Raw genomic sequence first — 26544 nt, 5'->3', positions numbered from 1 at the left:
TTTTTTTTAAAGAGAAGTTTGTTTATTAATCGAAAGCGCGTTTTTACACATCGGATTTGGGAGAGGAAATCTACTCGGGTCAGTCTAATATCGACCGGTACGATTAAGTATATTTAACCGTACCCGGGGTACATGTAAGTATACTAAAGAGTACCCGCGGGTACATATAAGTATACCCGAGCCGACAATGACCAATCGAGCCCGAGCCGGGTGTCCCGCACATAGCCGAAAAAGTCAACGTGTACAGGCACCTGGGATTAGCAGTTGCGCGTTGATAAAACAAAAATGGCGACACACACACATTAATGTTTCATTAATCTTATAACTTCGCATTTAATTGAAAAAAACATCAACTCATTTTAGCAGTTTGAGTTCACACTTAACTGTGTCAGGTTAATAAATGCATTATAATGAAATTGTGCAAGGGCACTCTTTTAAACTGCTACTTGCAAGAACCGGTATACTGAATCTCAACATTCTATATTTCGGACAACTGAACTTTCGGACACCCTCTTTGTAAGTTACATTATTATTTTATGGGTGTCAAATTTTTCGCGCCAGTCAAAAATCATAAAAACGATTTTTAAAATCAGGTAGCCAGAACTACCACTTGGGCAGCACTCAAGAAAATTGCCATAAGTGTGGGAAAGTGAGATTTGTTTTTAGCTCACCTGAGCAAAATGTGCTAATGGTGCGATTTTTGTCCATCATCCCTCGTGCGGCCGCAGCCTCAACATTTACCTTGTTAACACTCTAGAAGCCACATAATTGCCCAATGTTGATGAAGATTTGTACCAAGATATCTTGGACGCATTCGAAAATGGTTCCGGTTAGTTGAAAAGGTTGCCAGGGGAGTGGGACAATTTTCCTTATATGGTTATATTAAAACCTTGTTAACAGTCTACTGGCCACATTTATTGTCTGATCTTCATGAACTTGGTGAGAAGATGTGTCCCAATGATATCTCTGATGAGTTTTAAATGGTTCTGGTTGGTTGAAAAACATGGCCTTGGGGGGAGGAATTCATCCTTATATGGCTATTATGTAGTAAAACTAAAATATAGTTTATATAATTCACTCTTCATGAAACTTGTTCAGAACATTTGTTTTTATGATATCTAGGCTGCACAGAACAGGTCAGTCCTTTGTATCTCAGGTGAGCGACTTCAGGCCCTCTTGTTAGATTTTGCCAAACATTTCTCTCAATATCCTAGGTTCAAATCCCGCTTAATGCAAAAAATCATGTTACCGGTACAAATTTTGTATTTTGTTATTATTTCCAATTATTCAAAATATTACAGTATGGGAGGAACTATATTTAAAGAGATTTAATTTCCCAGGTACTTTCAAAATAATTATGTATGAGTTATATTTACTGAAATGATAATTCTGTATGCCTTTACATTTAGTTTTATATCATTCGATCTATAAGAACACTTATATGGGGATATAAGGCATATCAGATGTATTGCAACTTACAATAAATCATTTTTTCTTACTTGAACTTTTCATGCACAAACATTTAAATAAATCAGTATGAAGTGTTTATCATGGCACCTGTCATTTAAAATGAGACTTGTCAGGTCGACCTCAAGTAATTTAATAACTTAATAATTGTGTTAAGAGTTTAGCCTGAAGCTTTATCATAATTATGTTAATATTCACTGTTCTGCTGCTTTAGTCAAGAGCATGAGTGATTACAATATTGTTTGTAGCCAACATTTGACTTGTCTTACTCTTACAATCAAGGAAACCTGTAAAGGTTGTTGATATTTCAGCAATTTATTTAGCTTATTTGGGGTGATAAAGTCCAGCTTATCCTCCTCAAAAGGTATATAGTTTTTATATTGTAAAAATGAATTTGGACAAAGGTTAGAGGCATTTAAATTTAATTAATTAATTAAATTAAAATCCCAGCAATTTTGCATCCAACCAAGTTGAAGCATAAGCTAATTTAGCATTTGAAGCAAAACATTTGGTTATTGTTTTATTGCAAATTAGAAATGAACATGTAATTGCATTGAAAAAAAAAATTCTCCTTTGGTTGTAAAATTTCGCATCTGAATGGCCCACAACCTTTGCAGTAAACCATAAGGGAACACATATTATGCCCCCCTTCGAAGAAGAGGGTATATTGTTTTGCACATGGCGTTCAGTCCGTCGGTCCGTTCACCAGATGGTTTCCGGATGATAACTTAAGAACGCTTAGGCCTAGGATCATGAAACTTCATAGGTACATTGATCATGACTGACAGATGACCCCTATTGATTTTCAGGTCACTAGGTCAAAGGTCAAGGTCACAGTGACTCGAAACAGTAAAATGGTTTCCGGATGATAACTCAAGAATGCTTATGCATAGGATCATGAAACTTCATAGGTACATTGATAATGGCTGGCAGATGACCCCTATTGATTTTCAGGTCACTAGGTCAAAGGTCAATGTCACAGTGACTCGAAATAGTAAATGGTTTCCGGATGATAACTCAAGAATGCTTATGTCTAGGATCATGACTGGCAGATGACCCCTATTGATTTTTAGGTCACTAGGTCAAAGGTCAAGGTCACAGTGACTCGAAACAGTAAAATGATTTCAGGATGATAACTCAAGAATGCTTACGCCTAGGATCATGAAACTTCATAGGTACATTGATAATGACTTGCAGATGACCCCTATTGATTTTCAGGTCACTAGGTCAAAGGTCAGAGTCACAGTGACTCAAAATAGTAAAATGGCTTCCGGATGATAACTCAAGACTGCTTACACCAAGGATCATGAAAGGTCAGGTCACAGTGGCAAAAACGTATTAACACAATGGTTGCCACTACAACTGACAGCCCAATATGGGGGGCATGCATGTTAACAAACAGCCCTTGTTACATTAGTTTTATGGCTAACTTGCATCAGTGGGTCTAGTTAACAACATCCCAGTCTGAGGTAAAGTAAAGTCATTACATGTATGTGGATCAGTTTTTAACATACAGGGTTGTTTAGGTATGTCTATGCTTTTTTATTTAAACTGGTACTGTTTTTTCTGGTCACATACTTGTAATGTTGCAGAGTTCACAATTCGTCTGCAGGGCATGGCTCATATTATATTATATTACACATTTTGATTTTGGTTCAAGGGTTGTGATACACCTGTAGTAAAGAAGAGTACATGTATTAGTTTTAGTAAACATATTAAGAAGTTGGTATTAACATGCTAAAATGTAATGATATTATTACTTCATGAATATTGAAAAAAAGCTTTTTATTACGATGCATTTATTGCAGAGTATGTATTCACTATGTAACACACTATGTATTTATATTAACAGCCATGTGACACGGTATGCCAGCTGAAGAGGAAGACATGGACTTGAAGGTTACCAATGGTATCCTGGTGACCACAGAAGATCGGTCTGATGACCCGCCACGATGCACTGCCCTTAGGCAGTGCTGTGACCGCGCCACCCGCCCACTGCACACCAAATATAACCCCCTTGAGTCAAACGCCTCCACATGTCAGATCGTGAAACATGCCTTCATGTGCCCTCCACATGGAAAACTGGCAAAATACTGCATGTTCATAATCATGTTCTTGGTTTGTGGAGCAGTGTTGTTTTCCTTGCATCTAGAGATCTTCTTGGCTCTTCTAGTGCTGTTTTTGCCTGCGTTGTTGGAGGTTATCTTGTGGTCTACATTAAGCTACCACCACTTTTGGGTATGATGCTTAAATGTTGCTATTGCTGTAAAAGCTACTTTTTATCATTGCCTTAAGAACATTTAGATTGCCTAAGAACAATTAAGCATCAATGAAGTAGTGTAATTCTTTAATGTGTGTGTCTTTAAATGTTGTATATTAATATGATGTAGCAGTTTATTTTACTACATTTGATCGTTAATCATTATTTTAGGCATGCTGATCGTAGGTAGCTGCTTGAGGAATATTCCAACTGTCAAAGTGATTGGAGAGAGCCTTGATAGTGAGTGGTCGGCTGCATTAAGGTAAACTCTCTTCTTGTTCTATAGATGGTTATATCTATGTGTTTTAGAAAAAATTAATCAATAGCAGGAATGGTAAATTTTTAGCAGTAATCAGTAGAAAATTTCTCTCTCCTGTATTTAATTTCCGCCACCAAGCGTTAGCAGGGATTTAAGATACCATCTTCTGTCCATCATTCTGTTAGTCTGTTGCAATAGAGCCTGATGCAATAAGAATGTTTGCAGAATGCGTGAGTCAGACATGCATGCTTATTATCAAGGTTAAACTTTTAAGTAAAAAGCTTCTTTTTTCATGTTAGGTCCATATCATCAATACCCTTTAAGGATTTTTGGGAACATCAGCTACAATCTTAAGGTCATTGTGACAATGTGCAAAAGGCATTAAGGTCCATCTTCTTAAGATCAAAAGTTAGAGCCTTTTTGATTGTTTGGATCATACCTATGGAAGGATTCTCATGAAACTTGTCTAAAGTGTTCAGGCCATTGAGAAAATGGGCAGAATGCACAAGTCAGATTTGTGACTTCACGCCTGCTCATTCACAGTCAATGTCATGCTTAATGGTATAAAGTTTGAGCCTATATTTGTGTGACAGCTAGGTCCATTTCTCCTTATCCAATTAAAGTATTTTCATCAATTTTGATGAAGATATGCAAAAGTCACGAGTGAGTCTTCATGCTATAGGTAAAAAAATTCTTAGCCTAGGGATATAGGACTTGGACTGCCTTAATCCAAAGATGATTTTCAAAGTAGTCCTGCTTGACATTGTTAAATAGGTTGTTAAACAGTACATACTGTTTAATATTTTAAAACAGTTTATAATACTTAGTTTTACATTCATACTTCAATGTATATAAATTATAAATGTAAGCATGTTTATCTTCTATGTATATAATATTGCAAAACATCTTAGTACTGAATTACTTTCTGTAGAATATTCTAAAAATGAACACTTACTAAAATACTGGTGTGGTAAACAATATTTATGTTATGTGTTGTGATGAATAATGATTTTATAAGAGATGTTTGTAAATATTATGTCAAGGGACCAGTTTTTCATTTTTTATTAATTAATTTGGTAAATGTATTCGGTGTTTTTCATGCATCCATGAACACAGTTTAAAGAAAACTGTGAAGCAGATAAAGTTTGCAATCAATTGTTAATAACGTCATGGAAATTTATTTATTATACTAAAGGTATATAGACAGACCAGTATATAACAATACATTCACATCTTGAAATGCACACTTACAGGGAAGAAAATCATCAAAATGAAGTCTGAAATATATAATTGTTTTCTTGTGATGTTTTCATGTATATTTTGGATTATAAAATTGATGTATACTGTCCCTGCGTTGATTTACTTAATAACTGAAATTTTCTTTATTATGCTCCCCCAAATAATTTGGGGGGAGCATATAGTTGCCGCTTCGCCTGTCCGTCCGTCCATGTGTCCGTATGTGCACAATTTTTGTCCGGGCTATTTTTCTCAGCAACTAATGACCGGAATTCAATAAAACTTTATGGGAAGCTTCACTACCAAGAGGAGATGTGCATATTATCAGCGGGTTCTGGTCGGATGATTTTTTTACAGAGTTATGACCCTTTGAAAATTTTTCCATTAACTGCTTACATATAGTGCAATTCTTGTCCGGGCTATTTTCTCAGCAACTAATGACCGGAATTCAATGAAACTTTATGGGAAGCTTCACTACCAAGAGGAGATGTGCATATTAATCAGCTTGTTCTGGTGGGATGATTTTTCACAGAGTTATGGCCCTTTGAAATTTCTATAAAAAAAAAGTTTTGGTCCCCCCAACTACTGTGTCCTCAAGACGTTTCCTTTTATCTAAATATATAGTGCATTATTGTGACAAAAAAAACCTTTTGGGGAGCATCACCCGTCTCCGACGGTTTCTTGGTTGCAATCTGGTATCATTTGAAAGATTGATGAGTCTTCTTCCAATAATTGCAATTAAATGATACCTTCTTTAAATTTACAAATAAATCTTATTGGCTTAAATGCAACCATCCTAAAAAACTGTTTCTGCAGTGAGATTTTGACAAGAGTGTAGTTCTTCATGAAATGCACCCCAAACGTTCATCTTTCATGTTTATCTCCAATGAAATGCACCTTGATGTTGCGAAATATCTGTATGACTTTTAAAACAGAGGCGAAAAGAGAATGCTTAAACATTCCATGAACTGTACATATAGTGCAATTCTTGTCCAGGCTATTTCTCAGCAACTAACGACAGGAATTCAATGAAACTTTATGGGAAGCTCACTACCAAGAGGAGATGTGCATATTATCAGGGGGGTTTCTGGTCGGATGATTTTACAGAGTTATGGCCCTTTGAAATTTTCCATTAACTGTACATATAGTACAATTCTTGTCCGGCTATTTCTCAGCAAACTAATGACCGGAATTTCAATGAAACTTTATGGGAAGCTTCACTACCAAGAGGAGATGTGCATATTATCAGCGGGTTCTGGTCTTATGATTTTTTAACACGTTATGGTCCTTTGAAATTTTCCATTAACTGTACATATAGTGCAATTTTTGTTCGGGGCTATTTCTCAGCAACTAATGACCGGAATTCAATGAAATTTATGGAAAGCTTCACTACCAAGAGGAGTTGTGCATATTATCAGCGGGTTCTGGTCAGATGATTTTTCCCATAGTTATGGCCCTTTGAAATTTTCTATAAAAAAATTCTTGTCCCCCCAACTACTGTGCCCTCAAGACGTTTCCTTTTATCTGAATACATAGTGCAATATTGTGACAAAAAAACCTTAGGGAGCATCACCCGTCTAAACAAGTGTTTTCCGCTTAGCATGATGCGATACCTTTTCTGTACAAATAAAAAAACTGGCATTAACTTGTAGGTTTTCATTCATTTCTTACCCTAGAATTGTGTTATTATACCCCCACAAACAAAGTTTAGGGGGGTATATAGGAGTGAGCTTGTCTGTCTGTCTGTCGGTCGGTTGGTCTAATTATTCCAACGTTTTTCGGAGAAAAAGTTGGATATTGTATGGATCTCCGTCTGTCCGTCCGTCTGCCCTGGCCACTATCTCCTCCTACACTATTAGCACTAGAACCTTGATACTTACACACATTGTAGCTATGAGCATATGTGCGACCCTGCACTATTTTGAATTTTGATCTGAACCCTGGTCAAAAGTTATGGGGGTTGGGGTGGGGCCAGGTCAGAGATTTTCACTCATTTTTTTATGTTATTTACATTAACTTCTTCATTTCTACACAGATTTACTTCAAATTGAACCTGAACCTCTATATGACAATACGGTCAATCTCACTATGCATGGCCCCATTACCAACCCTGGGGCGCCCCGCCCACATAGACCACACCCACCCAAAATTGCCTTTTACTATAATTTCTTCATTTCTACACCGATTCACTTCAAATTGATACTGAACCTATCTTATGACAATACGGTCAATCTCAACTATGCATGGCCCATTACCAACCCTGGGGTGCCCAGCCCCCATGGACCACACCCACATAGACCACACCCACCCAAGATTGCATTTTACCACACTTTCTTCATTTTTACACCGATTCACTTCAAATTGATACTGAACTTCTCTTATGACAATACGGTCAATGTCAACTATGCATGGCCCCATTACCATCCCTGGGGCGCCCAGCCCACATGGACCACACCCACCCAAAATTGCATTTTACTATAACTTCTTTATTTCTACACCGATTCACTTATAATTGATACTGAACTTCTCTTATGACAATACGGTCAATCTTAACTATACATGGCCCCATTACCAACCCTGGGGCGCGCCTGGGTCAAATATGCAACGTCAGGATAGGCGTCGGCCTCTGCTTCGCCATTTCTAGTTCAAGTAGTTTCATCTGATCTTCACCAAACTTGGTTAGATGTTGTATCTAGATGATGTCTAGGTAAAGTTCGATATTGGTCATGCCGGGTTTAAAAACTAGGTCACGGGTTCACTTAGTGTGTTTTAAACATTGAGCATGTGGTCCCGCTCTCTAATTCAATTAGTTTTCATCCGATCTTCACCAAACTTGGTCAGAAGTTGTATCTAGATGATGTCTAGGCCAAGTTCGAACATTGGTCATGGCAGGTCAAAAACTAGGTCACGGGGTCACTTAGTGCGTTTTAAACATTGCGCATGGTGTCCGTTCTCTTATTCAAGTAGTTTACATCCGATCTTAACCACACTTGGTCAGAAGTTGTATCTAGATGATGTGTAGGTCAAGTTCGAACATTGGCCATGGTGGGTCAAAAACTAGGTCACGGGGTCGCTTAGTGCATTTGAAAATTGAGCATGGTGTCCGCTGTTTTTTGTGAAGACAACATGCAAAATATTCTGTGTCAATGCGGCATGTGGGGGTATTCGTCACGTCTGTGACAAAGCTCTAGTTTTATTTCTTGAAAGCAATACTGTGTTATCATCAGGTGTTATTGATGGTCCATTCTGTCTCCTGATGATTTACTGACCCTGAAATTCTGCGCGTAGAATTCAATGCAAAATTGTTACTTGGCCAAAATGTGTGTCATATGATGATGCAGACAATAGTCTGGATTTCCCTACACTGACAGTGTTACATTCTATATGCTGTAACACTTCATCTCCGAAAGGACCCAGTGATGTGGCCAATTTTCTTGGGAGATTTCTCTCAAATCAGAAAAATGAAATATTCAAATTCCTTCATTCAGGTCTGCTGGCGGGAATTGTTCCCAGCATTTTATAAGCTATTGATAAAGGTCATAAAAGGTCAAAAGCAGGGTACAACAACTATGCCGTAAAAAAAAAAGACTTGCATAATGTTATGTTTTTTCTTTCAACTTTAAGGATGTACCCATACACAGCAGTTTTCAAAAAAAATGTACACATAAATTTTTTGATAGTTTGTTAGAGCCATCTTTTTGGTGATAAAAAAATGGATATCACAAGTTATAAGTTTGTAAATTAATTGAAAAAATATATGATATCTTCCTGCCCATAGATTCATTCAAACTAACTCAAATGATTGATTGGTTATCAAAAAAAAAAGAAAACAAAGAGAAAAAACCTAGGTCAATAGAGGGTAGTAAGTTCATCATAACAATTTAACTGCATATACTAAAATAAAATAAAAATGGTAATAAAAAAACAATACATGCAAAACTTTCAACATTATTCATGACTGAAAAGGTATAAAATAAGTGTTTGTTTGGTGTTGCCCAATAGTAGGTCTTTGGTGTTTTGACTGTTAGACACATATAACTTTTTGATCAAGTTTCCTTATGCATGGTTACAGGGTTGCATATCATATCTTTAGTAGTGCAACTTTTCACAGAAATATATTTATATATATAAGAAATATTTTGGAAGAATGTTTTCTCATATTTGATGTGTGTATTATACATGTGCTGCACATGCCTTACCAACATGTGTTACAATACATTTTGTAAAGATCATTCAGTCTGCAAATGTCTTTATTTTACACCAATGATTTAGTTTTTGTGCCATCAAATAATTAAATTGGTGAAAGAGAAACTAAAAATGCAAACAAAATCAATAATATTCCCATATATCTATTTGCACGTGCAGCACCGTTAAACCACATCAGCACGTGGTCAAGAAGTGTCAGAGTGTTGTGGATAGATTATTCTAATTCACCATATATCCTATGTTTTTAAAATTGTCACAAGAATTTATAAATAATCAAGTATATAATGATTGCATTAGTTGAATATCTTAATTTTATATTAACACATTACTTTATAGAAATACATCAGATAAAATAGTAATGTATTTATAAAAGAGAGATTGCCCTGACTTTTCTAATTGCAGAAGGATAGCCCCAACTTTTCTCATTGCAGACAGATAGCTTTGAAGTTTTCATAGCAGACAGATTGCACTGAAGTTTCTCATTGCAGACAGATATCTTTGGAGATTCTCATTGCAGACAGATAGCCCTGAAATTTCTTTTGCAGACAGATAGCTTTGAAGTTTCTTATTGCAGACAGATAGAACTGAGGTTTATTATTGCTGACAGATAGCCCTGAAGTTTCTCATTGCAGACAGAAAGTTCTGACATTTCTCTTTGCAGACAGATAGCCCTGAAGTTTCTCGTTGCAGACAGGATAGCACTGACTTTTTTCATTGCAGACATATAGCCCTGATGTTTCTCATTGCAGACTGTTAGCGCTGATGATTCTCATTGCAGACAAATACCCTTTACGTTTCTCATTGCAGACAGATAGCACTGACATTTCTCATTGCAGACAGATAGCCCTGATGTTTCTCATTGCAGACAGATAGCGCTGACATTTCTCATTGCAGACATATAGCCCTTATGTTTCTCATTGCAGACAGATAGCCCTGACGTTTCTCATTGCAGACAGATAGCTCTTAAGTTTCTCATTGCAGACAGATAGCCCTGACATTTCTCATTGCACACAGACAGCCCTTACGTTTCTCATTGCAGACAGATAGCCCTGACTTTCCTTATTGCAGACAGATAGCCCTGGCATTTCTCATTGCAGACAGAGAGCCCTTATGTTTCTCATTGCAGACAGATAGCCCTGACGTTTCTCTTTGCAGACAGATAGCCCTGGCGTTTCTCATTGCAGACAGAGAGCCCTTATGTTTCTCATTGCAGACAGATAGCCCTGATGTTTCTCATTGCAGACAGATAGCACTGAAGTTTCTCATTGCAGACAGATAGCGCTGACATCTCTCATTGCAGACAGATAGCCCTTATGTTTATCATTGCAGACAGATAGCCCTGAAGTTTCTCATTGCAGACAGATAGCACTGAAGTTTCTCATTGCAGACAGATAGCGCTGAAGTTTCTCATTGCAGACAGATAGCACTGACTTTTCTAATTGCAGACAGATAGCCCTGACAATAATCTTGATACGGGCAGGCTTAGGTCTTGACCCAGCTGCACTGAAGAAACTCTCCTTTGCTGTCATACGCCTGGCGTTTTCCCCATGTTTGGCAGAGTGTGTGGCAGAAGCCATAGCGGCCCATTTCCTGCTTGGCTTCCCGTGGATCTGGAGCTTCATGCTCGGGTAAGCTTTTTGATAAATTTTTACTTTATATCTTAGCATTTTCTGAAATTTTCACAAACAAACACTATTTTTTAGCATTCTGTTTTCTTTGTTTGACCTATACGTGTAAGTTGGTTTTATTAAGTTAATTGAAAGAAGAATGTGTTAAAAATTCATTATAAACAGTTTATTGCATTAGTCTATTAATTGCTAGTTACAAAGCTTAACAGTTTGCAATTATATGCATTTTTTTTGCCTTGCTTGGAGAATAATACTTATACATGTATACAATTCTTTATTTTTTAATAGTTTAGTTGGTAAAGAGTCTGCCTCGCCACATGCAGGTCCAACTCATATAGCAATCACAAGATGTTTCCAACAACATCAAGTATTGGTTCTTCCTAGGAAAAAGAACTCGAGAGTGTCTCTTTAAGCCATTCACTAAAGATACAATAAAAAGAAATTGAGAAAACTCTTGTCTTGACTTCGTATATCTGTATTTCCAGATTGTGCTAGCCGCAGTGTCTCCTGCGGTGGTTGTGCCGTCATTGATAAACTTGTCTGACCGCGGATACGGCATTGACAAGGGCATACCAACCCTTGTGATTGCTGCAGCCAGCGTGGATGATGTGCTCGCCATTACTGGCTTTGGGGTCTGTCTCGGCATTGCATTCTCAGAAGGTACGTTACAATATATACAATCAACATTAACTTTGGATATGAGCTGCGCAATTTGTAAAAGGTGGCCTGATGCATGTGTGTAAAGGATTGTACTGGATTAGCCTGTTCAATCTGCTGATGAAAGCAATTTGGTTTTTCAAATGTATTGTTCTCTCTTTTGACAAGAATTAATTACATGTTACATGACTAATATATTAGTTAATGTACATATAGTAGGTGTGCCACTTATGTCTTTGTTATAACCCAATTTTCTGTATTAAAAGTATATTACATTTATCTTTTGTAATCCTGTCATATTATTATTATGATAACATAATGCAGACTACAAAAGAAAAAATCTGTGACATTACTGCTCGCTAGAAAGGCTAGTACACACACAGAAAGCTATGAGGTAACAACTGACTGCTTGTTACATAAAGGTGAAGTTAATATGTACAATGGAAATGTAAACAAATATAGCTTAGTTCCAAACCAGTTATTGTGGCAAATACACTTGACCTCTGAATAAAGGTTGTTCCATTAGTCCACTTATGTTACATAACTGTATTGAGAAACTCAAGTAGGTATGTAGATTTTAAATTGATTAATGAACAGGTTCAAGCACCGGTAGATTGAACTCAAAATCAATATTGGACCATGTCCCATAATACTTGTTTACATGTTTATCTTCAATGATTCCCATGATTCATTAACCCCATGTGATTTTTAGCGAGGCTGTTTTCGGAGAAAACCCGAGCTATTGTCATAGCCAGCTCGTCGTCCGCCGTCCACCGTAGGCGTCGTGCTAAAACCTTAACATTGGTCATAACTTTTTAAATATTTAAGATAGCACCTTGATATTTGGCATGAATGTGTATCTCATAGAGCTGCACATTTTGAGTGGTAAAATTTCAAGGTGAACATCATCCTTCAAGGTCTAGGGTCGAAAAAACTAAGTCAAGGGAAGTAATAAGCTTTAAATGGACATAGTTATCTGACCTGCCCACGTATATATTTTTGTTAAATAAATCAAAGCGGCTTAGTAGGCGGCATTGTGTTTCTAACAAACACATTGTGGTAAAAGGTCAAGGTCATCCCTTACGGTCTATGGTAAAAAATACAGATTTAAGGGAAGTAATAAGCTTTAAAAAGGGAAAAAAATATTCAATATTGAACATAGCCACTTTATATATTTGGCATGCATGTGTATCTCATGGAGCTGCACATTTTGAGTGGTGAATCTACAGTCACGGTAGTGGCTTTTAATTATTTGCTACTAAAAATAGAGATTTGTTACAGACAAGTTTTTTCAAGAGAAGTAATTTATATAATTATAAATCTCATATTATATATTTCCTTACCAAGAATTGAAGTTCTTTTCACAGTTACTGTACAGATTTATTATTTTGATTATTTATAACCCAAATGATTGATTTGTCAAAGTTTTTTTTTAATGATATAATAATAATTTCTTTGATGTTCATTACATATCTGTGGACTTATGTCCATAGATACATGATCAACTCTGGCTATGATCTCTTTTAAACCACAGGCCTTGGATGTCAGTGATGTCTGACATGGTCATAATTGACTGTGAGACCCTCCCCACCCCCTCCCCCACCCCCGGTTGGATTGGACAAAATTCATGGAAAGTAATGACCTTTAAAGGGAGATGATTTCTATACCTGCCAAATGATAAATAGAAATGTTATTTCAATGCAGCGCAGTAGGGGGCATTAAGTTTCTGACAAACACATCTCTTGTTGGGTCACTAGGTCAAAGGTTAAGGTCACTGTGACCTCTGAAAAAAAACAAAAAAATCTTACAAGCTTTCGCAGCCGAGCGTGGCACCCATTATGCAGTGCTGTTGTTGTAGATAGCCATACTAAACAAGCCTATTTTATGAATACACCATGGGTGGTATAATATATCTAATGTTTACCATTTTACAGTTTATGCATTAACGATTAAATGTAGCATGCAATAAACAACATAAAGGCTTTTTAATAAAAAAGAAAAAGAACCTTAACTTAAAAACTGTTTAAATATGTTCAAATTTATATCATCAAACATGTGAGCATAATTTTTAACCAGGTTTTCCGAAGGAAAAAACTGGTTATTAGATTGGCGATGTCGGTGGGCGGGCTGGCGGGCGGAACAACCTTGTCCGGGCCATAACTTTGTCGTTCATTGTCAGATTTTATAATAATTTGGCACATTTGGTCACCATCATTAGACAGTGTGTCGCGCGAAAGAATTACGTCGATATCTCCAAGGTCAAGGTCACAATTTGAGTTTGAAGGTCAAAAATGGCTATAAATGAGCTTGTCCGGGCCATAACTTTGTCGTTCATAGTCAGATTTTAAAATAATTTGGCACATTTGTTCACCATCATTAGACGGTGTGTTGCGCGAAGTATTAACGTCAATATCTCCAAGGTCAAGGTCACAATTTGAGTTTGAAGGTCAAAAATGGCCATAAATGAGCTTGTCCGGGCCATTACTTTGTGATTCAAAGTGAGATTTTAAAATCATTTGGCACATTTGTTCACCATCATTAGATGGTGTGTCTCGCGAAAGAATCACGTCGTTATTTCAAGGTCAAGGTCACAATTTGAGTTTGAAGGTCAAAAATGGCCATAAATGAGCTTGTCTTGGCCATTACTGTGTCATTCATTATGACATTTTAAAATCATTTGCCACATTTGTTCACCATTATTGGACAGTTGCGCGAAAGAATTACGTCAATATCTCCAAGGTCAAGGTCACCACAACTATAAATAGATTGATTTTAAAACAACTACGTAACTATGAACAATCAGTAACAATGCACATTTTGATTTTGAGTTGTCTCTCTTTATCAGACTTTTATCCCCCCCGGTAGGGTGGCATATAGCAGTTGAACTGTCCGTCAATATGTCAGTATGTGTGTATGTCAGTCTGTCCGTCTGTCCTTCTGGAAAAAAAACTTGGCCATAACTTTTGCATTATTGAAGATAGAAACTTGATATTTGGCATGCATGTGTATCTCATGAAGCTGCACATTTTGAGTGGTGGAAGTTCAAGGTCAAGGTCATCCTTATAGGTCAAAGGTAAAAAAAATAATTCAAAGCGGCGTTCTCATGAAGCTGCACATTTTGAGTGGTTGAGTGGTTGACGTTCAAGGTCAAGGTCATCCTTCAAGGTCAAAGGTCAAAAAAATATAAAAAAACATTTCAAAGCGGCGTTCTCATGAAGCTGCACATTTTGAGTGGTGGAAGTTCAAGGTCATTCTTCAAGGTGAAAGGTAATTTTTATATTTTTTTTATATATTTATTTCAAAGCGGCGCAATAGGGGGAATTGTGTTTCTGACGAACACATCTTTTGTTTTTTCTAATTGAAATCAAGGTTAATTTTACACAAGGGAGTTAACAATACACATTTTGAATTGTCTCCTTTCATCAGACTTTTTTCAACTGAAAACCTAGTTTTGTGACAATTTTTTGTCCCTTGTTTTTCTGATAAACTATAGAACTGTAGCATTGTTTAAATATCTTCGAAATGGTGAAATTATAATAAAAGAAAACACACACACTTTTACTTACAGGATTGTATTAAAGTGTACATGAAATTCAGTGCCAATTTTGTAAGATTTAGCAAAGGCATTATGAAGGACATTTTGTAACATATCAGTAGTGTGATGCATATACTTATAAACTAGACTGCAAATACTGTAATACACTCATACGGTATTTTCCCATAAGACTTGTGACTATGACTTGATTTAAAATATTGACTATAATTCCCTTTAAGTGAATAATAGGATTGGACATACATGATTGTACATGTTCTTGTTCTTGTTAGCCGGATTTTTTTCGAAAAAAATCTCGGCTTATAGATTGATGTTGTCGGGCGGGCGGGCGGGCGGGGCGTTCGGGCGGGGTGGCGGGGGTGGCGGGCGGGCGGCGTGCTCGAAAATGTTAAAGTTCTTATTTCATGGTATAACTTTGGTATGCTTGGACCTAGAGTCTTCAAACTTGACATGAAGGTTGGCCAGGATTAACAGATGACCACTGGTCATTTCAAGGTCATTCATTTGAAGGTCAAGGTCACTGTGACCTTCAATATAAAAAATGTTAAAGTTCTTATAACTTTGGTATGCTTGGACCTAGAGTCTTGAAACTTGACATGAAGGTTGGCCATAACTAGTTAGTAACCACTGGTCATTTCAAGGTCATTCATTTGAAGGTCAAGGTCACTGTGACCTTGAATGTAAAAATGTTAAAGTTCTTATTTCATGGTATAACTTTGGTATGCTTGGACCTAGAGTCTTCAAACTTGACATGAAGGTTGGCCAGGATTAACAGATGACCACTGGTCATTTCAAGGTCATTCATTTGAAGGTGAAGGTCACTGTGACCTTCAATATAAAAATGTTAAAGTTGTTATAACTTTGGTATGCTTGGACCTAGAGTCTTGAAACTTGACATGAAGGTTGGCCAGAACTAGTAAGTAACCACTGGACATTTCAAGGTCATTCATTTGAAGGTCAAGGTCACTGTGACCTTGAATGTAAAAATGTTAAAGTTGTTATAACTTTGGTATGCTTGGACCTAGAGTCTTGAAACTTGACATGAAGGTTGGCCAGAACTAGTAAGTAACCACTGGACATTTCAAGGTCATTCATTTGAAGGTCAAGGTCACTGTGACCTTGAATGTAAAAATGTTAAAGTTCTTATTTCATGTTATAACTTTGGTATGCTTGTACCTAGAGTCTTCAAACTTGAAATAAAGATTGGCCAGTACTAGAAGATGACCACTGGTCATTTCAATGTCATTCATTTGAAGGTCAAGGTCACTGTGACCTTAAATGTTAAAATGTTAAAATTGTTATAACTTTGGTATGCTTGGACATAGAGTCTTCAAACTTGACATGAAGGTTTGCAAGCACACTTAGATGACCACTGGTCATTTCAAGGTCATTCATTCTAAGGTCAAGGTCACTGTGACCTTAAATGTTATTGTTGTTCATGTATATGCATGCATTCAAAACATAACACAAGGTTTGCTCATGCCTTGAAAAGTACTTACATTTCATTTTGACCTTTGAACAATATTTCAGTAATTTAAGTATTGCATTGACAAAAACACGAAAGGTACTTTCCTGTCATTTAAATAAAAAATCCGGCTTCAATGCGGTCATCTCCGACCGCGGAACTCTTGTACTAAATTTGAAATGGGGTTATATGCATGTCATGCAATCATCTCTTGATATGGACACGTATATCCCTTTGCATTCTGTGAAATATGTCGTCTGCTAAAATGTCGTCTGCTGAATTTCTAAAATGAGCATTTTCTTTGATTTTTTTGCAAAAAATACTATCAGAAAAGCAAACAGTTTGGATCCTGATGAGACGCCACGTTCTGTGGTGTCTCATCTGGATCCAAACTGTTTGCAAAGACCTTTCAAAATTCGGTTCAAGTACTGAAAGAGATATGCTATCAATTAGCAATATCAATACATGTATACATAATATACTACATAATGTTTATAAATAGTATACAAAGTCATGATTGGATGGCAACATGATATTTATTGGATAGGAATTAATGGTCATGACATAATAAATTAAATTTGGATGGAATTTTTTTTTAATGGTTCCTCTTTTGGAAAACAGACTAGATTAAACCTGTCTTTTTAAAGCAATAATAAAAAAGCTATAAATAATTTTAATTAGACAGCTTAATTTTGGCATGTAAGATATAAACACCTTAAGTGCAAAACCACTCAACTTTGACTATCAGTGTTGAAAGGTTCATCTGATGGTTCATTAAACATGTAAAGAATTCTATTCATGAATGCAAAGCATTGCTCAATTGTATGCTTATGATATTCATAACTAAGATAATGGGTTAAGTTTAATAATGATATAGCAATATAGTGTTTTATCCAGGCCGTTTTAGCGTGGCGCGGCGCCACGCCGCTTTTTTGAAGCGCCTCGCTGCCCCTTTCAAAGCAAATCAGCGCCACGCTGCCCTTTTCAAAGGCCGCCGCCCTGTTTTCCGCCATGCGCGACCTTATTGATAACATCTTAATTGCCTCTTAACCAAGCTTCTAAGCCGACTATTATCAGCGAAGATTCGCACGGTTGTGAATACGTCATGCGTGAATAACCATGTGTCAATATCAATCGAAAATTTCAGTGGCTTTGTAACACTAATTGGTCCGGATACAATCGTGCACAGTTACTTAGGAGACTTGATGAAAACCTCGATGTTATTCATGTGGAAATTGTGCATTTCATGCATAATTCAGTTATATCAAAACATTTATTTTTATGCGTAATTAAATTTATAAAAAAAACACCAGTTGTATCTTTAAAATATTGATTTGATTTCAATTTAATACAAAACAGTTTTGAGTTAATAAAATTAATTTACAGGGCTTGCACTAAGCGGCGTATGGCCGTATATTACGCCCGATAATTGTTTCCATACGCCGATTACAAAACCCCATGACGTCCACTGTACTTCCTGAAAATTGGCCATACGCCGAAAATAGCAACCCGTGACATATTAAAGCTGTCGATTAAAATAATGCTCCGCCTCCTATCCAATACAATAGGCGCAGGCTCATATTAAAGGTGTCGATTAAAATAACGCTCCGCCTCCTATCCAATACAATTGGCGCAGGCTCACAGTAGATGTGTGTTGATGAATTGTAGCAGACGACAATCTTAACACGTTTGCTGTTCATGGTTAGGCAGACAGCGCTTAATTGGAGCACGTGCTTGTTTATTGTCACGATGTTTTGATTACAATAACGTGTGAATGTCGGCAAAGAAGTTGTTACCACCGTCTTGGACCCTGTTTGGCCAAAAGTTGTTAATTGTTGTAACAGTAGTAGGCCTGCACCATTGGTTCAATTAAGAACATTATGACCCGTTTGTAACTTGTCAAAATATGTTAATTGGCAAACACAGATATGAATTTTACAAAAATATTGAACTTGTACCACTTATCATTCATGTTTAGAATGTCACAACGTACGCTTTCCGATTTTGGCATTCCACTTTCGACGAAACATAAATTAGAAATTGATGCAAATTGCTTTGTAAGCAAAACAAGTTTATATCGGACACCAATTAACGTGTATAGAATTAATTGACAATGAACTAAAGACAGTACGGCGCCGTTCCTAATTACACTTTTTGCGAAATAAAATGTACACAATACAACACGTGGTCATGAAAACAATGTCATTACGCAGAACTTTCTGACTATTCAACAAAGTGTCAGTGTGTGTGAATCTCCATTTAAGATGCATATAAAAAACTTGTTTGTGCAATGTGTGTAACGTTTTAAATATAAATAATTGTTTAAGAGGGTAACTCATTTAACAGTATTCTAAGACTTCTTTGAAAAGCTATAGTTTGTATAAGATATATATCCTATGGTGTTTAATCTTGTTTTTTGTTTCTACATGAAAATATAAAACACATAATAAAATATACATTCTGGATTTTGTTGGTTTAATTATTCAACAATAAATCTCAAAACTATACATACAATGTTTGTGTGTAACAAAGCTTGTTATTAAGTTACTATACAGATATATTTGTGCCCTTTTTATGGATGTCGTGCGCTAAAGTGCCCTTTTTTGAAATTTTGCACCACGCCCTTTTTCCTTCCTGTATAAAACACTACAATATTTGTGTACTCTTTGCCTGTATTGGCACTTTACCATTCCTGTTGGTAACGTCTGTGTCTTTTCTCTCCTTTTGATGCTGCATGTTTTCAAACATTTGCTCTTTCTTATCTTATACTAGTCGTATATGATTGTCTTCACACAACTAAACTCAAAACACAACTCGTTTTGCATTGGGCAAGACTTGCGATCAGTTTATTGACAACATACATCAACGAATATTACATATTCGTACTATATAACAATCAAGTACTATCGTAAAATAACATGACAGTACTCATTTTGATCTATAAATTTTATAATACAGTATAACTATGATTTGTAAACATCACTTCTATTCTTATATCCTGTATTGGTGTTTTCAAGGCCAGGGTAAAAACCAGAGATAAAAATTCATCAGAAGCCCAATGTAAAATAACTCTGGAAAACTGTACCCGAAAACAACCAATATTAACATGTAACTATGAACATTATGTAACACAAACAAAACGTGTCATCTTAGCCAACTTATAAATGCGGTTTGAATTTAAAAAAGTAAAAGTTTACTGATCAAAGTCTGGCGTAGAACTGACCAAACAATGGACACCCCGTGCACATTCCCACCTATGTCCACCTGAGTGACCATCACTCACGTGACAACCACACGCATGAACAAACCGCACATATACCGGTACCTGTTTTGTGCGGTGCGTTATGTTTAGACATACATTCTGTTCTATACTCTGTAACGCACAGAACTGGAAAGTCTTCACACAACTAAAATCAAAACACAACTCGTTTTGCATTGGGCAAGACTTGCGATAGAACAAAAACAAAGCATAGTAAGGTTTTAAATTTGAACCGCAAATCAATTATAATATCAATTGTCTAGTGATAAAAAGCCATTTTCTAGAGAACCATCAATGTACCCAGCTTTAGCCCTATCAGACTTTCATCGATCATGTCGCTTCAAACATCTCTCAAACACGCCCTCTGCGTTAGCGCGTCTAAATAATTACATATATATAACCAATAACTAGTTTGAACAAAAAATCATTTGACCAATTTGCTAATTACATATTTGTTAATAAAACGCCATATGGGAAGTTGTAGTTGTACATTTTGCAATAATAATATCCGAACCATTTGTATACATGCCAGTATTATAACAGCGTACATTAATAAAAAAGTGATCAGATTTCAATTGTAGGTCATTACAATGAAACTCACTTAATTTGTTAATATGCATGATACATGTACATGCATAACCCAAAAATGATCAATCAATGAAAACAGTGGAATCTCCTTATATATAACACAATGTTTGTATCATCTCTAATGAAACTACATGTACATGATAAATCTTTCTTGTGAGATGGTTTGAAACACACACGCTTTGAAGCTTCTTATAATAGTTTGTTAAATCTTCCTTTGGATCATGTGCACTATTAATAGAATGGCTCCATGTAATACTGTAAAACACAGATGTAAAAACGTTATTAGATTTTCCTCGATCCATCAATTGAGCCATGTACATTACTACTGATATATGTAAGGCTGGCATGGCGACTACATTTTCTTTGCAGTATTTGAAATGTGCACATGAAGAATTCTTTTCTTCACCGTATTGTCTGCTCTTGATTGTTCTAAGTATTTACTTAGCCATTCTGTCCGCCATCTAATCTCTACAAAGCCCATGCAAGCCCGAGCCCTCTTATCGCTCCTTCAGAGTACCTCTCAAAACATTTCCTGTCAAACATATGTACTATACATTAATAACTGTATTGTGATATGCATCTTAACGCTATCTTATTTAATGATAATCTAGTGTTACCAAAACAACCTTTGCAATATTTCACAATATCTCTAAAATGTCCATATGACAAATCAACATTAGCAAATAAGGCAAACTGCCCCTTTTTGGGACAACAAGGATGAATTTTGCTTTCTCCGATATCATCTTATTGATACAGATTGATACCAACCTAGGTTCTGATCTAACCAGTTTACATTGTTTCCCCATATGGAACTAAGGCACCCACTGCCTCTTTTCATTGAACCCAGTATCGCGAATTAAAATTTCTGCATTTATTGTTTACATGCAATGCGAATCTATCAACTGAATGATTTGCATGTGGGTATCTAATGCTATACCATTAGCATTATTTATCCGCCAATCGTTGTGGAATCTATTCCGGATATAATGCTATATTATTTTGAATCACAACATATTTAAATCTAAAGCTATTTCTTTTGACTACTATTCAGTAATATAGATTTTACATTTCATTGTCTGAACATACTTTTATGTACGAATTTTGCAAAGCATTTAAAACATTTCATATAACATATAACATCCGCGGACCATAGCATACTCTCTGCTCTCTTCATGGAGTATCTCTGCTCACTTCCGGGAGCAATCTACTGGACTCTATGTCCACTTCCGGGGACCATAGCATACAATTTCTGCTCACTTCCGGGAGCAATCTACTGGGCTCTATGTCCACTTCCGCGGACCATAGCAAACTCTTTCTGCTCACTTCCGGGAGCAATAACATACCTTTTCTAGCCGTATGCAAGGCATTTTCTTGATCATAAGAAATCTTACTTACGTCATGTTGAACGACGGAATACTTATCCGGTTTATCTTGAAAACCAACTTCCGGTGGCTTAATGTATTGACTTAATGTTAAATCACAATATGCATTACCTGTTTCGTTTATAGAAACACTGGCAGTGTACCTCCTTGATTTTAACAGTGTAATATAGTAATCACTTCCAGGAATAACTTTTCTCTTTTAGTCAATAATATGTTCACTTCCGGGAACAGGTTGCTCTTTTCATTAAGATCATGTACATTCCAATTTTCTCATTTTCGGGTCTCAAAGACCACGAGTGCATACCTTTACTCTCTTCGTCAATGGAATAAAACAAATTGAAAATAAATTTGCTTTTTTATTTTTATGAAAATCGTTAGCTTGACAGTCATTTCGCCTATATCTACATAAAAGCTACAACTTTCTATAAAACCTCCATAACTTGTGGTACTTGCATCAGCAAATATATTAAACAAAAACAACTGATAGTGTTTGAAATCTTTTCCACCGTTGATTAACTGCCTAGTGCTTTCTTTCCATAATGTAAGTTTGGAAATAGCTTGCAACGTTACAATAACGTGAGCTTTCCAACTAGCTCTGGTATGTATGCAATTGTATATATGCATTGTTATCACCAAACTTTATTTACAATCACACTTTGAAAGAAAATTATCTGCCCTAGAAGACTAGCTATTAATTATGCCCCCCTTCGAAGAAGAGGGGGTATATTGCTTTGCACATGTCGGTCTGTTGGTCGGTCTGTCGGTCGGTAGGTCTATCGGTCGGTCGGTCGGTCGGTCGGTCCGTCCACCAGGTGGTTTCCGGATGATAACTCAAGAACGCTTGGGCCTAGGATCATGAAACTTCATAGGTACATTGATCATGACTCGCAGATGACCCCTATAGATTTTCAGGTCACTAGGTCAAAGGTCAAGGTCACAGTGGTTCAAAATAGTAAAATGGTTTTCGGATGATAACTCAAGAACGCTAAGGCCTAGGATCATGAAACTTGATAGGTACATTGATCATGACTCGCAGATGCCCCTATTGATTTTGAGGTCACTAGGTGAAAGGTCAAGGTCACCTTGACCCAAAATAGTAAAATGGTTTCCGGATGATAACTCAAGAACCCTTATGCCTAGGATCATGAAACTTGATAGGTAGATTGATCATGACTCACAGATGACCCCTATTGATTTTCAGGTCACTAGGTCAAAGGTCAAGGTCACGGTGACCCGAAATAGTAAAATAGTTTCCGGATGATAACTCAAGAACGCTTTTGCCTAGGATCATGAAACTTGATAGGTAGATTAACCATGACTCGCAGATGACCCCTATTGATTTTCAGGTCACTAGGTCAAAGGTCAAGGTCACGGTGACCCGAAATAGTAAAATGGTTTCCGGATGATAACTCAAGAACATTTATGCCTAGGATCATGAAACTTGATAGGTAGATTGATCATGACTTGCAGATGACCCCTATTTATTTTCAGGTCACAAGGTCAAAGGTCAAGGTCATGATGACCCGAAATAGTAAAATGGTCTGGCTGATAACTCAAGAACGCCTATGCCTAGGATCATGAAACTTGATAGGTAGTTTGATCATAACTGGCAGATGACCCCCATTGAATTTCAGGTCACTAGGTCAAAGGTCAAGGTCACAGTGACCCGAAATAGTAAAATGGTTTCCGGATGATAACTCAAGAACGCTTATGCCTAGGATCATGAAACTTCATAGGAACATTGATCATGACTGGCAGATGACCCGTATAAATTTTCAGGTCAAAGGTCAAGGTCACGGTGACCTGAAATAGTAAAATGGTTTCTGGATGATAACTCAAGAATGCTTATTCCTAGGATCATGAAACTTGATAGGTAGATTGATCATGACTCGCAGATGACCCCTATTGATTTTGAGGTCACTCGGTCAAAGGTCAAGGTCACGTTGACCCGAAATAGTAAAATGGTTTCCGGATGATAACTCAAGAACGCTTATTCCTATGATCATGAAACTTGATAGGTACATTGATCATGACTCGCAGATGACCCCTATTGATTTTCAGGTCACTAGGTCAAAGGTCAAGGTCACAGTGACCCGATATAGTAAAATGGTTTCCCGATGATAACTCAAGAAAGCTTATGGCTAGGATCATGAAACTTCATAGGTATATTGATCATGACTGGCAGATGACCCCTATTGATTTACAGGTCACTAGGTCAAAGGTCAAGGTTACAGTGACAAAAATCATATTTACAAAATGGCTGTCACTACAACTGAGAGCCCATATGGGGGGCATGCATGTTTTACAAACAGCCCTTGTTTATCTTTTGGTACTACTTTTTCTTTTGTTTGATGAATGAGATAGATCATCCAATCAATACTTTGTTCTAGGCTAGCTACTCAATTTTTAATTATGAAAAACTACATTTTATGCATATCGATCACATGCCCAAGCCATTCTACTCTCTGAGAAGGAATCAAAATACTTTTTCTTCAGCCAGTTAACATCAAAACTCGTCGAGTCACTAGCATATAATACTTTTTCATATTCTACACTGTGATGTATGCCATCATCACAAAAGCAAATAACTATTTTAAGTCAATTTGACGTAAGAATGCTAGTAAACCTCTTTTTAGTTTTAACAAGTTTTAGTAAATATATGATCGGCCGTTATAGTGCCAAATATAAGCTTATAACAACCTAACACTGCATGCTATTCTCTTGATAGCTAAAACCACATTATTCGTGAATGTATCAATATCATGACACGCTCCTTCAATATCGAAAGTAGAACAAATAAATAAATAATAATCTTAAATATATCTAGGCTTCCCATTCTTATTAAATAAGACTATAAACGTATTAACGGGCGTATTAACAACATGATTAATGTCACGTGGGATTTCAGTCTACTTACTGACAAACTTCCGGTAACAATTTTTATACTATGAATTTTATCTTTTTGATAAATTTCTATACTATGATTCTTTTGATCAATTGCTCCTTTTATCTCTTTCTGTATGTTACTGTTTTCCGACGAAAAAAAAACTTATAACCACAATTTACTACATCTAAAATATACAATTATCAGTAGCCTGCTACAGCTTGGCTTCATGGGCTCTCGTTCTTTTTACCGGCAAACTTCCGGCTTCAATTTCTATACTATGATCCTTTTGATCCAGTTTTATACTAAGATCCTTTTGATACAATGAGACGGATCTTTTTGTACCGTTTTCCAAAGGAAAAAATAAACTTAAAACCGCCATTTACTACATCGAAAATGTACTTACTATCAGTAGTCTCCTGCTACTTAACCGCGTGGGCCTTCCTTCAACTACCGGCGAACTATACTTGGATTCTTTTGATCAAGTTCGACTTTTTGAACTTTCTGTACGTTACGTTTTCAGATGAACACGAAACTACCCATTTTCTGATAACGGGGTTCTATACATAATCAACTTATCTTATTGTTCGAGCTGTTTGCTGAACATCCAGCTGCTCCTGTGTGATGACCCGGTTCGTCACATGCGAAACATAGTCCTGTGCGTCTCAATGGTAATTGAGTTTCAGCACCTTGTGTTGCGAGGTTAGATGAAGCTGCCAGCTATTGATATGGCCCTTCAAGAGCACCGCGTGACGTTATGTTTCCGCCTTTTTATTTGCCATTGCCTCTACCTTGTATTTTTGCTGCAAATAACTTTACATCATTAGACTCGTTAAACATTTACACATATACATATTGTATGTATACAACACCACAAAGAATAGCAATGTATTCTCCAGTAAGTTCGAAATTTATTTTTTTTTTTTTTTTTTTTACCATTAATGACCTGTGAACTTTCGGTCGCGTGCCATCAATATTTCTATTTGTAAATTGATCGGCTTTTTCTAGTGCTGAAATAATTGGTACCTGAAATAATTGGTACCTGAAATATACATTGTTTCAACCACGTTACTTCTTCGTAGCACTCGATATACTATGCTCGAGAATCAATGTAACAGATTTAACATATTTACGTTTCTTTTAGCACTTATCTTTTCTATGATGCGTTCAAAATCTTGCAGCATGGACACCATGTGTTCTGCTAAAGTTGACAACACGATGTGGGATTTGTACATAAACACAAGTTTACTGATCGAAGTCTAGCGTAGAACTGACCAAACAATGGACACCAAGTGCACATTCCTATGTTCACCTGAGTGACCATCATTCACGTGACAACCACATGCATGAACAAACCGCTCGTATACCTGTTTTTGCGGTGCGTTATGTTTAGACATACGTTCTGTGCTATACTCTGTAACGCACAGAACTGAAAATACCTTTATAAAACAGTATAATTATGAAAGGAATCCAGGTAATAAAGTTATGCTTGTCGTTAGTCAATTTGTCCCAAACATAACTTTTAAATGCTTGTGGATACCAACTTCAAACTTCATACATGAACAGATGGTAGACTGGAAAACTGAAGTGCCAAAGAATTATATAATTTACTAATTTATTGAATCCCCTTTGTAAATATTCCACATATTGCAACTTTTGCAAACATTTGTAAAGGACTTAATTTAGACCGTAATTCATGG

General features: G+C 36.5%; 1 protein-coding gene across 1 annotated transcript in view; it reads left to right on the top strand.

Moving 5' to 3' along the window:
- The first annotated feature begins 299 nt into the window (after positions 1-299).
- The window catches only part of LOC127866335 (sodium/hydrogen exchanger 9B2-like), a 50110-nt gene continuing 23865 nt past the window's right edge, over positions 300-26544 (top strand). The window contains 6 exon segments of the mRNA XM_052406813.1: positions 300-516; positions 3320-3646; positions 3649-3705; positions 3899-3989; positions 10874-11058; positions 11543-11716. Of these exon segments, the coding sequence (XP_052262773.1) occupies positions 3334-3646; positions 3649-3705; positions 3899-3989; positions 10874-11058; positions 11543-11716 (820 nt within the window). The 5' untranslated portion in view covers positions 300-516; positions 3320-3333.

Source organism: Dreissena polymorpha, chromosome 2 (genome assembly GCF_020536995.1).
Source record: "Dreissena polymorpha isolate Duluth1 chromosome 2, UMN_Dpol_1.0, whole genome shotgun sequence".
In the NCBI taxonomy this organism is placed as follows: domain Eukaryota; kingdom Metazoa; phylum Mollusca; class Bivalvia; order Myida; family Dreissenidae; genus Dreissena; species Dreissena polymorpha.
The sequence above is the reverse complement of the archived record's forward strand: the minus strand, read 5'-3'. Positions and strand labels throughout refer to the sequence as shown.